Source organism: Lynx rufus, unplaced genomic scaffold (genome assembly GCF_022079265.1).
Source record: "Lynx rufus isolate CCGP_SWC_20201006 ecotype Redwood Valley unplaced genomic scaffold, mLynRuf1.p SCAF_13, whole genome shotgun sequence".
Classification (NCBI taxonomy): Eukaryota; Metazoa; Chordata; class Mammalia; order Carnivora; family Felidae; genus Lynx; species Lynx rufus.
Window position 1 is genome coordinate 25179502 of NW_025814827.1, and position 14989 is coordinate 25194490.

Sequence of the window (14989 nt, forward strand, 5' to 3'; positions counted from 1 at the left end):
CCCACAGACCTGGGGATGTGGCCTGCTGGCCTGGCTGGTGCACCCTACACACTGGTCCAGTGCAGTAATCCGGAAGACCACACAGCACAAAATCCAAAGCAGGGGAGGAGTGTGGGCTTGGCCGCTCAGACTTCAAAGGCAGAACCCTGGGTTCTACTCCAGGTTCATGGTGGATTGCACCAATTATTGTGGCCACAGGTAGGGACTTGTAAGGTCAGTGTGGGACTCAACATGTCTAACATGCTCCAGTGGTAAAGGAAATTTTCAACTTTTAATGTATGTAGTGCCTCTTCCTAGACTGTCAAGGAAGCTATACTTTAACATTTGCTGATGTCAAAATGACTGAGAAAAATCTCAAATCATGGGCTCTATTTCTGCCTCAATCACACATTGTACATCTGCTTCATTAAAAAACAATAACCAAAAAGGAGCATTCCAAGCATAAAGGAAAAAAAACAATCCCCTTGGATCCCATAAGATTAAAGTCACAGAGACTTGCATGTATGAAAAACATAAGATAAAGTCTGTAGCTTTATGGAGTATCCTTCCTTATGATAAATATATATAACCCTTCATCAAATATTCCTTTCCTGGAAAATTCTCTTCTTAACATTGTGTACCAGGCAGTTGTCCTAATTTGGGCTCTGCTCTTTTCTCATTTAACTTTAATTTTTATTTTTTTCATGTTTCAAGTTTTAATTTAAATTCTAGTTACCAGATAGTGTAATGCTGGTTTCAGGAGTGGAATTTAGTGATTCATCACTTACATACAACACCCAATGCTCATCATAAGTGCCCTTCTTATTACCCATCCCCCCATCTAGCCCATCCCCCACCCACCTCTCTCCGGCAACCCTCAGTTTGATCCCTCAAGTTAGGAGTCTCTTATGGTTTGCCTCCCTCTCTTTTTTTTTTGTTTTTTCCTTCCCCTATGTTCATTTGTTGTTTCTTAAATTCCACAGTATATATTTTGTATCTGATTTATATCACTGAGCATGGTTTTTGTCACATTTATCCATGTTTTGCATTTAGTCATTTTAATTGCTGTGTAGTATTCCAGTGCATGAATCTACCACAGTCTTTTTATCCATTCTGCTTTTGATGGATATCTGGTTGGTTTCAAGTTTTTGACTATTGTGAGTAAAGCTGCTATGAATGTTCCTGTGTATGTTGTTTGGGATCAGTAGTTGGGCATAGGATTACCTGTGGGAAAGGATTTGGGCAGCATTAATTTGTGATTTCTTTACCCAAGCAAGGCCAGGGGTGCTGCTTTCAGATGTCAGAATCCTCTCTGAGCCTCTATTAAGAACATAGTGTTGGATTTTATTTATATAAATGTTAACATATTGTATTATTTACTGTCATGCAGTACTAGATCTGTAGGCCATTGCTACCAAGGCAACCCTTGCTCGCACAATCCAGAAAGGGAATAATGCTTATTCTGTTTACTTGAAAAATACAAATTTCCATGTTTCTTTGAATATGGAAATGCATATCATCTCATACGTAAACGTAAATAGAATACAACCACATACAAAATTCTCTTTTGGATTGTAGAATTTTATTAAGCAAGCATAACCTTTGTTATATCTGTGACCTCAGAGGATTTTATAAATTTTGTGCCTCATATAACTAAATGAAGAGATATTACTTATTTAAATATACATATGCATAGTCAGAACTCATTTAGTTATAAATTGTGGGGCTTGTAGTCTGTTGTTAATATAGGTATGCACAGCACCACTGGAGACTGCCTTTAAGAAAAACCATGTAACAGTGTTTCTGTGTAAGAGAACAGGGAAAGCCAAAGTAGCAAAGAAAAATAAACTTCTATCTGTACTTTTGTATATGCTCACTGATCTTTACATATATATTTTGTTCCAGTAGTGGCTACGGAGGAGGTAGTTACCGCAGAATCTGTGGATGGTGCAATTCAGCAAGTAGTTAGCTCGGGGGGCCAGCAAGTCATCACAATAGTTACAGATGGCATCCAGCTTGGAAACTTGCACTCCATCCCGACCAGTGGGATAGGTCAGCCCATCATTGTGACCATGCCAGATGGACAGCAAGGTTGGTAGTAGGCATTTGCCTAAAGTTTGAGTTTATTCTCAAGGCTCGGGAAATTGTGATATGTTTTTCAAAGCATTTATTTTTTGCCTTAAAATATATTTTTGCAACCTTTTGCAGTAGGCTTGATTGGCTAATTTTATCTGCTTTTTAGGCTACTATTGAAATTAGCTTGCTTTCTCTGAGTATACGAGGTGGAAAGAGGAACTGGCTCCAAAGTATTCCCGTTGGAAAAAGAGCTTAAATAAATAGTTCAGAATATGCTTTGGACAATAATTTCTTATGCCATTTATTGCAATTCACATATCATACCATGTAAGAAAAGGCTCCTTACAAAGAAGTTGGACTTAGGACTTGTAGTAGGAATGTGGTGGCCACTTTTAGCATCTTTGTTTATAATTTCCCATTTTTTCCCCTTGGAAACCTCTGAGAGTAGTAATATTCAACAAAAGCCCCGACTACATTTTCAGGGACGCTGAAAGGCTGAGAAAACCACAAAATTCCATATTTTAAATGCTGCCCAAAACATCTAAGACCATTAGAGCCATGGAAACTCACAGAGGTGCATCAAGAAAAGAAAAGGGATTGAGCTCAGGCATTAGCATAAATATACACTCCCAGAAAGACAGGGCTCAGTCTGTGTAGGAGGTGCCATAAACAGGGCTGAGGCAGAGGAGTGCATGAATGCTGAAGGAAGCAGAAAGAGAAGGTTCAGAAAATTCCTATCTGAGCAAGCATTGCCATGTACCCAGCATCCCCTCCCCAATACATACAAAAACATGTGTGCACACGCATAACCTTTTAGACAATGATTAGGATTGCACAGACTGTGCTCATTCATGGTCAGTGAAGGAATTAGGGAAGGGAAAGGCTGGAGCTAGAAGTTCTCCTAAACCAGGTTTGGTTTAGAGTGACAGAGGAGGTATAGCACTGTAGAGCCACCACGTCTCAGGAAAAAAGTTTGTCACTGTAGCAGAAGAAGAGGAAACCATTGACTTGTGAAGCCTGCAGAGATCTTTCCAATTCTGCAGAAATCTGCTCATGGCTCATCCAAGATACTTTCACAAAGCTTCACAGAACTAATTCTAGTTATATAGAAATAAGAAAACTTTGACAGTATTTGCTTATATCAAGCAGATATAATGTTTCTAAAACCTGACATTATAGAGACTAATCTCATCCCATGAACAAATGGAAGAAATGTCATGTTTTGGGATAGGAAGATTCACTGTCATAAAGCTCTCCATTCTTCCTGAGTTAATTTATAAATGTAGGGTGATATGAAAAAAAAAAAAAAAAAAAAAGGACTATTTTAGTTTGCTACGGCTGCCATACCAAATTACCACAGACTGAGCGACTCAGCAGAAGTTTCTTCTCACAACGCTGGAGGTTTGAAGTCCAAGATCAAGGTTTGGCAAATTTGGTTTCTTCTGAGGCCTTTCTCCTTGGCTTGCAGATGGCCGCCTTCTCACTGTGTCCTCATGTGGTCAGCCCTCCTTCTGTGTGTTGTCTGTACCTTAATCTCTGCTTCTTAAAAGGACACCAGTCCTATTGGATTAAGGCCTACCCACATGACCTCATTTTACCTGATTTACCTCTTTGAAGGCCCAGTCTCCAAATACAGTCACATGGTGAGGTACTGGGGTTTAGGACTTAAGCATTTGAATTTTGAGGAGGACACAATTCATCCCATAACAGAGACTAACAGGTTTTTTTCCTGGAACTGGCCAGATAGATTCTGAAGTTTATATTAATGGGAGGAGGAGGGAAGAAGAGTAAGAAAACTTTGGGAAAGAAGAGCAATGAGAAGAGCTTACTAAATATTAAAATAAATTTTTAAAGCCCCCATAATTGAAAAATGTGTAGCTGACATATGAATATATACAGACTATGCAGACAGTCCAATGAAGCAGATACAAGGCTCTCAATTCTTCTTGAGTTAATTTATAAGTGTAATGTGATATGAGTTAAAAGAAATAAAACACTTAAATCTCAATATCTCTAATGTTTTAAATTACAGTGTACTAAATAAATATTTTACTTTTTTTCATTTCTGTTTGCATTTGTAAATGACAGAATTTTTAATATTTTGACAAAAAACTTCAAAGGCTCTAAAACAATTGTGATTTCCCCCATTGATTATTAAAATTGCGTGGTTTCAGCTCACAGTCATTTCTATGGTCCCACACTGCTTGCTATGCAAAGCAAGGACAGCTTCTCTCTCTGTGTATTTACATATGTATAAAAAAATACTAAAAATTAGGGACAAAGTCCAACAACCCAAAAGAAAAACAGGCAAAGTTTATAAACAGACAATGTTCATAATGATGTGTCCACACATTGGAATATTATGCAGCTAAATAAAAGAAAGCTCTGTGTATACTGACGAAAGATACCCTAGATACATGGCATGAAAAAAGCAAAGGCAGAGCAATGTATCTATTATATGTGCATTTGAATGTACGGTACCTTTTGTATAAGAAAGAAAAATGAGAATGTATATTCATGTTTTTGTATAAATTAACACAACAATAATAAATCAATAAAAGTGATTATCTGTTATGCTTATTAAACATTTTTTGATTTTCAGCCATACAATGAATATGTTATCTGTAAAATTTAAAAAAAATAAGTAGGTGTGTTAAACAACAAGTTCATTAAAAATGCACCACAAAGACAGATATGGACATCCTCATAGAAAGCAAATCAGTGCTTTGAAAATAGTATTTTGGAACATATTTATTTTAGAGGAGTTATGTCAACAATGTCACAGATAGTTTTATTTCTACTAAACCTATCTAAAAATGAATTAATGTATACATTTTTTTTCATTTCAGTGTTAACAGTACCAGCAACCGACATTGCTGAAGAAACTGTTATAAGCGAAGAACCACCAGCTAAGAGACAATGTATCGAAATAATTGAAAACCGGGTGGAATCTGCAGAAATAGAAGTAAGGAGTCTTTTACCCGGTGTGTTTTGCTGCAGTCATCCAAAATAAACTCAATTTGCTTTTCTTTATTTTTAATTTCCTTTTGGTCTTTTATATTTATTACTGACAGTGTTGTCTTGATACAGAATGAAAGTACATAGTATTATTTTGTCTAGTTATTTGCTAATACATATAGCAAGCCCTCAATAAATAAATATTGAATGAATGAATGAATGAGTGAAGAATTTGTTTATAACAAAATCTGTCATTGTGATAACATTGGAATGTCTTTGGTTCTTGCACTTCATCCTTTATTTTCTAATGTATTTACATACATCATTCTCACAAGTCACTAAAGGAAATGTCACTGTGTATTGATGAAAAACATTCTTTTCTTTCAAAAGTGAAATTCAAAGACCTATTTGGGCTGGAAGATCCTTTTTAAGAAGGTTGATGTTTGTTGACTAGGTTATTTTTAAAAAGCCATAAGTAACTGCTTATTTCACTGTTAAGTTCTTTAAAAAGGAATTTAAATTTAAGCTAGCTTTTGAAAGGATTCATTCTTTTTCCTTCTAGTTTGGAAGTACAACCAAAAACCATAGATGCCTCCCAGGTTTTTTTCTTGCATGACTGTAAATAAAACTGTGTCCCTTGAATTTGATATTAACTCATATAAAGTGTAACTAAAGTTATTCTGGAATAACTTTGAAAGATCAATTGCAGTGTAAAGAACATTGGACTTGAAATTAAATGCGTTAGATTTGAATTACACCTCTTGCCCCTATTAGCTTGGAGGCACATTATCTTAGTTTTCTGAGTTTCAGTCTTATTTTCGCTCATATGAGAGTTTTGGGTAATGGTATCTGTATTTTGGACATTTTATCAGAGATGAAGAAGTCAGCATACTCATTATACTCATATTTGTAATATCTGGTATATGTAAGTAGTAAGTGTTGCCGAATATCTTAAATATTGTTGGTGAATAGGAATTCTGAAGGTTCTTATCCATAGAAAAGAGGATTATTTTATTTTGAAGGGGGCACTCAGGATTTTATTTGTTTTTAATATTACTGTTTTAAAAATGTTTATTATTTAAAAAAAATTTTTAATATTTATTTTTTGAGAGAGAGAGGGAGACAGAGTGTGAGCAGGGGAGAGGCAGAGACAGGGAGAGAGAGAGAGAGAGAGAGAGAGGAACAGAATCTGAAGCAGGCTCCAGGCTCTGAGCTGTCAGCACAGAGCCCAACGTGGGGCTTGAACTCACGGGCTGTGAGATCATGACCTGAGCCAAAGTTGGACGCCTAACTGACTGAGCCACCCATGGGCCCCAAAATGTCTTTTTTATTTTGAGAGAGAGAGAGAGAATGAGTTGGGAAGAGGCAGAAAGAGAGGGAGAGAGAGAATCCCAAGCAGGCTCTGAGCTGTCAGAGGAGAGTCTGATGCTGGGCTCAGTTTCACAAACTGTGAGATCATGACCTGAGTTGAAATCAAGAGTTGGACGCTCAACCGACTAAGCCACCCAGGCGTCCCTCAGGATTTTATTTTATTACTGTTTTTTAAAAGTAGTCTCCATATTCAATGTGGGGCTTGAACTCACAACCCTGAGATCAGAGGTCACATACTGTACCAACTGAGCCAGCCAGGTGCCCTGAAAAGAGGATTTTTTAAAAAGTCACTAGAAGGCAACGTGATTCTGACTGAGGACAACTAGAATATTTCTTTGCTCCAGTGCATCTAAGTGTAATGCTGATACATCTTTAACCACAGTCACAAAGGACATATTACTGAGTTAAAAAGAATCTGATTCATACTTTAACCAGAATGTTTTGTAACAGTATGACTTTAATTATTGAGGGTAAATTGCTTTGTTTCTTCAAAATTTAAAATGATATTCAGTACATGGACATTCTTACAAACAGTTTATTCCATTGAACAGTATTAGTATACTTATTTTGTAATCTTTTAAATATTTTTTTTGGATGTTGACTATCATTTCTGGCACATAAGGTTAAAAAGTTTTGTCATGTACTTTGCTTTAACTAATAAAACATTTTTTAAATTCTTTGAATTTTATTGAACATAAACTTACTGAATTCAACAAATTATGTGTTTAAAACAGTGAATGTGCAGCCTGTGCCTTTATTCACCTAATAACCAATGAGAGTTGCTGTTTTCTTGAAGGTTCAGCCTGATTCCCCTCTTATGGTCTTTCAGAGACCAGGGAGAATAATTTCAAATAACAGGAAAGTATGAATTGAGGTATAGAAATGAACTGGAACCAAGGAGATAGAACTTCAGGGAGATGGAGTTTTAGCTTGGTATAAAGAAGTGGGTTTTTGTTGTTGTTGTTTGTTGTGTTTTGTTTTTAGTAATTAGAGCTGTCTGGTAATGGAAACCTCATTCTCCATCACCAGAAATGTTAATGCCAACATTGCATGATCTCTCTAGAGCTATTACAGAGAGACCTTGAAGTATGCGGTCAGTATAGGTGGTAGAGGTGGGCTGAGGATATAGAATGAAGAGTGGCCTCCATTGTTTTCATCAAACCAGGCACTCATTTCCTTATAATACCTGGAGTTGTTCTTTTGAACTTATTTTCTTTTTTTTTTTTTTTTTTTAATTTTTTTTTTTCAACGTTTATTTATTTTTGGGACAGAGAGAGACAGAGCATGAACGGGGGAGGGGCAGAGAGAGAGGGAGACACAGAATCGGAAACAGGCTCCAGGCTCTGAGCCATCAGCCCAGAGCCCGACGCGGGGCTCGAACTCACCGACCGCGAGATCGTGACCTGGCTGAAGTCGGACGCTTAACCGACTGCGCCACCCAGGCGCCCCATGAACTTATTTTCTTAAATGACCAATGGAGTTGTCTTGGGGGCAGACTTTTATACTCTAAGTGACAGCTTAGCCTTTAACTGGAAAAGTTTCTCACAAGCAGTGGTTCTCATCTGGGACGTTTTTGACCCCAGAGGACACTTGGCAATGTCTGGAGACATTTAGGGTTGTCACAACTAGGTCGGCCACTGACATATAGGGGGTAGAGGCAGGACATGTTGCTAAACATCCTACAATGCACAGGACAGCCTCCATAGTAAAGAATCATCTGGTTCAAAATTATCCATGCTGAGATTGAGGAACTCTGCTCTACAGCAATTAAAAATTATGGGCGCCTGGGTGGCTCAGCTGGTTAAGCATCTGACTTGGGCTCAGGTCATGATTTCATGGTTTGTGAGTTTGAGCCCGGTTTCGGGCTCCCTGCTGTCAGCATGGAGCCTGCTTTGGATTCTCTCTCTGCCCTCTCCTGTTCTTGCGTGCATACTCTCTTTCTCTCAAAATAAATGAACGTTAAAAAAAATTAACTCATTATACAGAATCTAACATATTTGGGGTTTCTCTGTATGTTTGTGTCCACAACTACCAGAGTGACTGTTTATAAGTCAAGTGCTAAGAATTTACAATTTCCCGACTAACGTTGGAGAGGTTTATTAATAATCTCTACAAAATTAGCTTAAATTGTAGAAAATGTATTGTAAATGGTGAAGCTTTTATATTTGCATTATAGCAATAAAGGAAATGAAATAGGTTTGTTTTTTGAAAGGGAGGTCTGAATAAGACACCAAATTGCAATAATGTATATCATATCACCCCCTCCATACTACTGCATTAAAGGTATTTTTGGGGAGAGGTGTGATATTTGTGAATTTCTTCCATAAATAAACATTAGGCTATTCTGAATTGAAATTAAAACTATTCTTTTGTAATGTGGGAGGGAGGAAATATAATTAGTGCATTAGGAATAACAGATTCTTCTATTATTTAGTTGTGTGAATTCAGGAAATACCTTTACCTTTTCATTGCTATGGAGGTTAGAGATGAATATGTTTATTAGCAAGTTTTTTTTTTTTTTAATGAAATATTTGTGTCTTGTAACCAGTGATAGACTGGGATCCTTAGTGTTCTTGTAAAATTTGATTTCTGTAAACTTTACACAGTGTTTTATTTGATGCAGTTTTTTCAGTCTCTTTTCCTTTTATTGATATTCTTTTGATCCACCACAGTTTAAGATTTCCTGCAGTCTCTCTTTTTGGTAAGTTTTTTCTCTAGGGCTGGGGTAGGCAAAGTTTTTTTTTCTGTGAAGGGCCTGATAGTGAATATTTTTGGCTTTATGGGCTTTATAGTCTGTGCTTCACCACTTATCTTTGCCATCGTAGTGGGAAAGCAGCCATGGACACTTTGGAAATGAATAGATATTTCAGTAAAACTTTGTTTATAAAAACAGGCTCATATGTGGCTCATGGCACTTGGAAAATTGATGTTTATACACAAGGAAACAGGCAGCTCACACACCCTGCCCAGTTTCTTTCTTTTTAAGCAAATATTTAATGGTTAAGAATATGGGTATATTTTATCATTTTCTGATTGTGTTATCTTGATCAAGTTGTTTAACCTTATAAGGCTTGATTTCCCCATCAGTAACAAGGCGGAAAATAACAGCACCTACATTATCAGATGGTTACAAAGTATAAATGAGAATACATGTAAAAGACTAGGACGATGATGGGCATGTGATAAATGCTCAGTAAATGTTAGCTGCTATTAAAATTATCTTCTAAAATATATATAGAAGTAGAAGATAAATGAGTAGAATGATTTTTTTTGCTCTATAATAGCTAAGGTAAAATAAATTTGAATATTAGAAAATTAAAAATAATAAAATGGTTATGAGATCATTGCTACCAGCTGAAGCAGAATTCAAGAATTTTGTTTGAAAATAAAAAAGCAAACTCAAGTCTTTGCCCTATTAGTCCATTGCCTGGGTTTGGAGTTGTAGTGTAAGAGAAATATCTTCTCTATTGCAACCAAACTGTGACTATTATCCGAATTTACTTTTTTGGAATTCTTCCATATTATACTGTTAAAGGAAAAATACTTGAGTATTACATATTAATAGACTAAGGTATATTTATTTACACATGTCAAAGTCCTTTTTATTGTGCTGTTATTGCAAAAGGTCAAAGCCATAGCCTTGGCATTTCTATTTATTTAAATTTTTTTTGGTAATGTTTATTTTTGACAGAGAGAGACAGAGCTTGAGCGGGGGAGGGGCAGAGAGAGAGGGAGACACAGAATTCAAAGCAGGCTCCAGGCTCTGAGCTGTCAGCACAGAGCCCGACGTGAGGCTTGAACTCACAGACCGTGAAATCATGACCTGAGCTGAAGCCGGACACTCAACCGACTGAGCCACCCAGGCACCTGGCATTTCTATTTATTTTTAAAGAGTTTTTTATTTTGAGATTGTGAGAGAGAGGGAGAGAGAGAGAGAGAGAGAGAGAGAGAGAGAGAGAGAGAAGTGGAGTGTGAGCAAGGGAGGGGCAGAGAGAGAGGGAGACACAGAATCTGAAGCAGACTCCGGGCTCTGAGCTGTCAGCACAGAGCCTGATGCAGGGCTCAAACTCAAACCGCGAAATTATGACCTGAGCTGAAGTCAGACGCTCAACTGACTGAGCCACCCAGGTGCCCCTTGGCATTTCTATTTAAATATAAATCTCAAATGTCAGTGTGATGCATTGTTCATGTGTGAAACAACCAAATTACTGTTTACATTAAGGAAGTGTCTTGCATATAATATATGTTCAGTAAACATTTAACAAATAAATTTGGAAACAAAGGATCTCTTTGAGTAAAGAAGTGATATTTTCCACTTTTTAGAGATTTTTATTTGCTTTGAAAAGTGAGATGGCAAAAAGTTTTCCTAAATACCTACACTCCTGAGAACTAAAAAATGGAAACACTTAAAAAAAACTTCAATAATGTTAACTGCTTTCAGTCTTGAGGATTAAGTGTAGTGCAATGACCTTTACCTTTCAGACTTTACAGATATAGTTAAGAAATGCAGTGTAAATGAATCTTTTATTTGGCCTAGTAGAAGGGAGCTATCTTTTCATTTATATTAAGATACATTTTACTAATTGAAGAAAAACAAACTGTATTTACTGTTAGACTACCTCACTTAATTTGCTTTCATCTTCTGAAGTAATTGTGAATCCCTTGCTGTTTCTAAATGTTAATGAATAGCTAGTATTAGAAGATACCTTAGAGTTAGAGAATCTGTCCCAATATTTCCTACCAAATTCAAAACTTTGGTTACCAAAGGATTTTATTTCTTAACACATGTCAAAAATTTTTTTAAAATTTTAATGTTTATTTATTTTTGAGAGAGACAGAGCATGAGCAGAAGAGGGGCAGAGAGAGAGAGACAGAGACACAGAATCCAAAGTAGGCTTCAGGCTCTGAGCTGTCAGCACAGAGCCCGATGTGGGGTTCAAACTCACAAGCTGGGAGATCATGACCTGAGCTGAAGTCAGACACTTAACCGACTGAGCCACCCAGGTACCCTAACACATGTAAAATTTTAAAACACTTATGCACGGCCATGAGTGCTCCTGCCAGTGGTGGGGGTCTAGTTCCTGGAGAAGCAGCACCCCTCTCCCACCTTTTTCATTGGCGTGCTCAAAGTTCTTCATAGTTCACTGCCAAGGTAGTGGTGTTGATTTCTTGCCCGAGGCTTGACTCTTGGGTGTCCTTTCTGACTTGTTCCTACTCTGCCATTTTGCCTGGAGGAAGGGTAAGAAAAAGGTAGCAGGGAAGGGCATGGGCATTTGTTAAATGGAGATGGAAGGGTGCATGTGTTTCTTGTACGTTTTGTGTAAATGGAAGCCTACTTGCATAATCTATCATTACTACATTTGGTGGACCCAGGGGAAAAAATACACGTTGGACTTCATTCCCAGTATGAGGAAGGGAATGGGATCAAAGGAAGGAGTATTAAATATGCTCCTCCTTGGAGACCATGTATGACTAGTGAAGGGGAGGGAATCTTTTGGTGTTCACAATGGACAGGAGTCAAAGAGGCAGTGGAAGAGACCCTCATACTGCCCTCTCCCCCAGTAGGTTGCTGACCCTCACCTCCGGTTCCCTCTGGTCAAGTGTCTTGTCCAGTATGAACCTGGCGTTTCTTAGATTAATAATAGTCCTACCCTCGGCCTTCATCCCACTGAGAGGTCCTAGCCTCTGTGATGAGGTTGTGTATGGGCCTGTGCAGGTTGAGCTTTTGTCCATGCGCATACTAGAGGCATGAGAAAGGAGTCTTTGAAATGCTTTCCCTTAGGCAACTGAATAGGGGCAGAGTGAGGAGGAGAAAGAGTATCATTTTCATTGGGCTAGATTTGTGTTTAGCATTTAGAATTGAATGCATATATTTTATATTTGGACAATTTAATGAATCACCATAGAGAAGTTAGTATTTTATTGGTTTGTAAAAATGGTATAATTTAGGAAAAACTAATCTAGACCAGCACTCCTTCATTTTAGAGATGAGGAGTCTTGCTTATTACCATAGAGGAAGATAGTTTCAAAAGCAGTAACATTAGAATCTTGTAAACTCAACTGTGTTACGAGGGAAAAGCTATGTCCTCTCTGAATACCATTTTGCTCATCTGTAAAATGGGCATAATCTTTATCCTAGAGGCTTGTTATTGGAAATCGCCTTGTTTGGTCACATAATAGGTGCTCAGTAAATATTAACTGTTATAGTTTATTGTACCTTTACATAAAAACATCACAGAGGTGTGAAGAGGTGTATTTCTGTCTTAAAGTCTTCATTAGTTTTTGTAGTATATATAAAAGTACAGGTACACGGTCTGGGTTCATTATGTTAATCTTATTTTTAATTGGAGTAATTTCTTGAGGTCAGAAACTAATCTGTATCAGCATGGAGCACAGAATTAGGGGCTTTAATTACTAATGAATTGACTGAAAAGGCAAGATGCCTAGGAAATGTCAATAGGTGGTGACTACACGTAGCTACTACAGATTTTTCTATTTGAAGGATGCATGCTTGTATATGTTCCTAATGTATTTGTGCAAAAATTGAAAAAACAAACACCTTTTTTTTTAATTAGGAGAGAGAAGCTCTTCAGAAACAGCTGGATGAAGCAAATCGGGAAGCACAAAAATATCGACAGCAGCTTCTAAAGAAAGAACAGGAAGCAGAGGCCTACAGACAAAAATTAGAAGCTATGACTCGCCTTCAGACTAATAAAGAAGCTGTTTAATTGAAATGAACATGTAGTTTGGATTTACTTTTGGTTAAGGAAGAACCCAGTCTTGAACTGTACACAAAAGGTGCAGTCGCAGGAAGCGAGGAGAACAGAAGAGACTACGGATTGATGACTGGACTTAAGCCATGAGCTTTGAATTCTTGTAACATAAAACTTTAGAAGTTGTGAAATGTATTTAAAACTGAATTCTGTAAATAGTTTTTGTTTTTTTACAGTTCCAAATGAGTTATAAAGATTGTTGAAGAGATCCAAAAACACAATAAGCCACTGTTTTTGTGAATTCTTTTTGATTTTAGTATGAACCTTAATTTCTCAGAAACAGAACAGTTTTAAGGGTGATCATTGTTGATTAGACCAAATGTTATGTAATAATTATGTGGTGGACTGATGCTGGAATTACTCCTGTAGGTATAAACTTCTATATGAAGAGAAGATTTCTCCCAGGAAATCTTTGTACAGCTTTAAGTTGTCTCAGATTCTCTGAAAACATTTTTTAGAAAGCAAATTTTTATATTTGTTCAATTTCAGCTATACCCAAGTAGATTTACATGTATATGAAGCAAATATTTTTTAAACTTTCTGTTTGTACATATTCTGCATGTTTTATAGTTTCAAAATGCATCACTTGCATAAGTATTTTTCCCATAAAGATGATGAAAGTTACTAGGAGAAAAAAAATCCTTTTATTTAGTAGGTCATTGAGAGTGAGTAAGCTAGCAGCTGGTTTTATTGGAATGACAATGTTCTTAGAAGGAGCAGCTTACAAGAAAACTTGAATTTGCAAACTGCAAAATCTATGCTTTTTTGAAAATTTCATAGTGGGGACGTGAAACTGTATTCTGTGCCTTCCATCATGATTTCCACATGAAAGCACTTTAAGGCACTGGATTTTAAGATAATGTTTTTGGGATACTCAAAGCATATGGGTTTCTGAAATATTTCATGGACTCATTTCTCCCCAGGAAATTATTCTTATGGAAAAAAAATTGCTTTTGTATGTAGAACAAGAACTTTTTGTACTAGTGATGCTATAGATATGTCTAACATAACTTTTACTTTTCCCTGTGAAAGCCGTATGTCTGTGCTGTGACTTGCTCTCATCACAATATTGTTGAATTCCACAGTGTATGGACATTAAACTCTGACATACTGTTCATTCTTTTTTTGTAAAACATAACTTCAAGCTCTTTTTTTCTTGCTTTATTTTTTAATGTTTTATTGCTTTATGAAAATGTTTAACCCTAATACCCTCCTAGATTACCTATCTGTATAAAGAAGCAATTACCCTTAAAACTGTACTCTGGCCTACTTTTCTATTTTACAATTAAATATCTTTTCCACATATGTTCAGTGTAGACTGATATTTTAACCCCACATTAAAAATTTTGTTCTGTATCTTATAGCTATATTCCACCAGAATGAAAATATTATATATTCTTCACACTGTGTCTTATAAATCCTGGAGGTAATTTCTTGGGAATTTGTTAGTTCTCTCACTGGAGTTATTATAGTTATTAAGGTAATAAAAGGATCTGTGAACTATCGGCCTGATAGTTGCTGTTTGGAAACTTAGAAAGGTTTGAGAACTCCAAATAGAAGAGAAAAAACCTTTTCAGTTTTCCACTAAATTTAACATATATTTTAAATGATCTACACCTATAGATTTAACAAATGCTCGGCCATATTTTCAATAGCATGAAGCTACTTTTTCTCTCTCTCTTTTTTTTTTTTTATCACTTTAATGCATTTATGGCTTTGTTAAGCAGGGTGCCTTTGACATATGCAATATTGGAGTGGAGAAGGACCACTATGTACACCCCAGGGTGCAAACCACTGTAGACTTTGCTTCCAGACCAGATTGGCCCCAAAGA

The 14989-nt window shown here is 36.7% G+C and overlaps 1 protein-coding gene across 5 annotated transcripts in view; it reads left to right on the top strand.

Annotated features, from left to right (window-relative positions):
- GABPB1 (GA binding protein transcription factor subunit beta 1) overlaps window positions 1–14462 on the top strand; it is a 69618-nt gene extending 55156 nt beyond the window's left edge. For 2 of the 5 annotated variants that reach the window (XM_047075120.1, XM_047075123.1), the window contains exons 7-9: window positions 1888–2070; window positions 4905–5020; window positions 12960–14462. In XM_047075120.1, the coding sequence (XP_046931076.1) occupies window positions 1888–2070; window positions 4905–5020; window positions 12960–13112 (452 nt within the window). In that variant the 3' untranslated portion in view covers window positions 13113–14462. Of the gene's footprint in view, window positions 1–1884; window positions 2071–4904; window positions 5040–12959 lie in introns of all 5 variants that reach the window. The other 3 variants (XM_047075122.1, XM_047075119.1, XM_047075124.1) reach the window with 2 other exon arrangements.
- The last annotated feature ends 527 nt before the right edge of the window (window positions 14463–14989 follow it).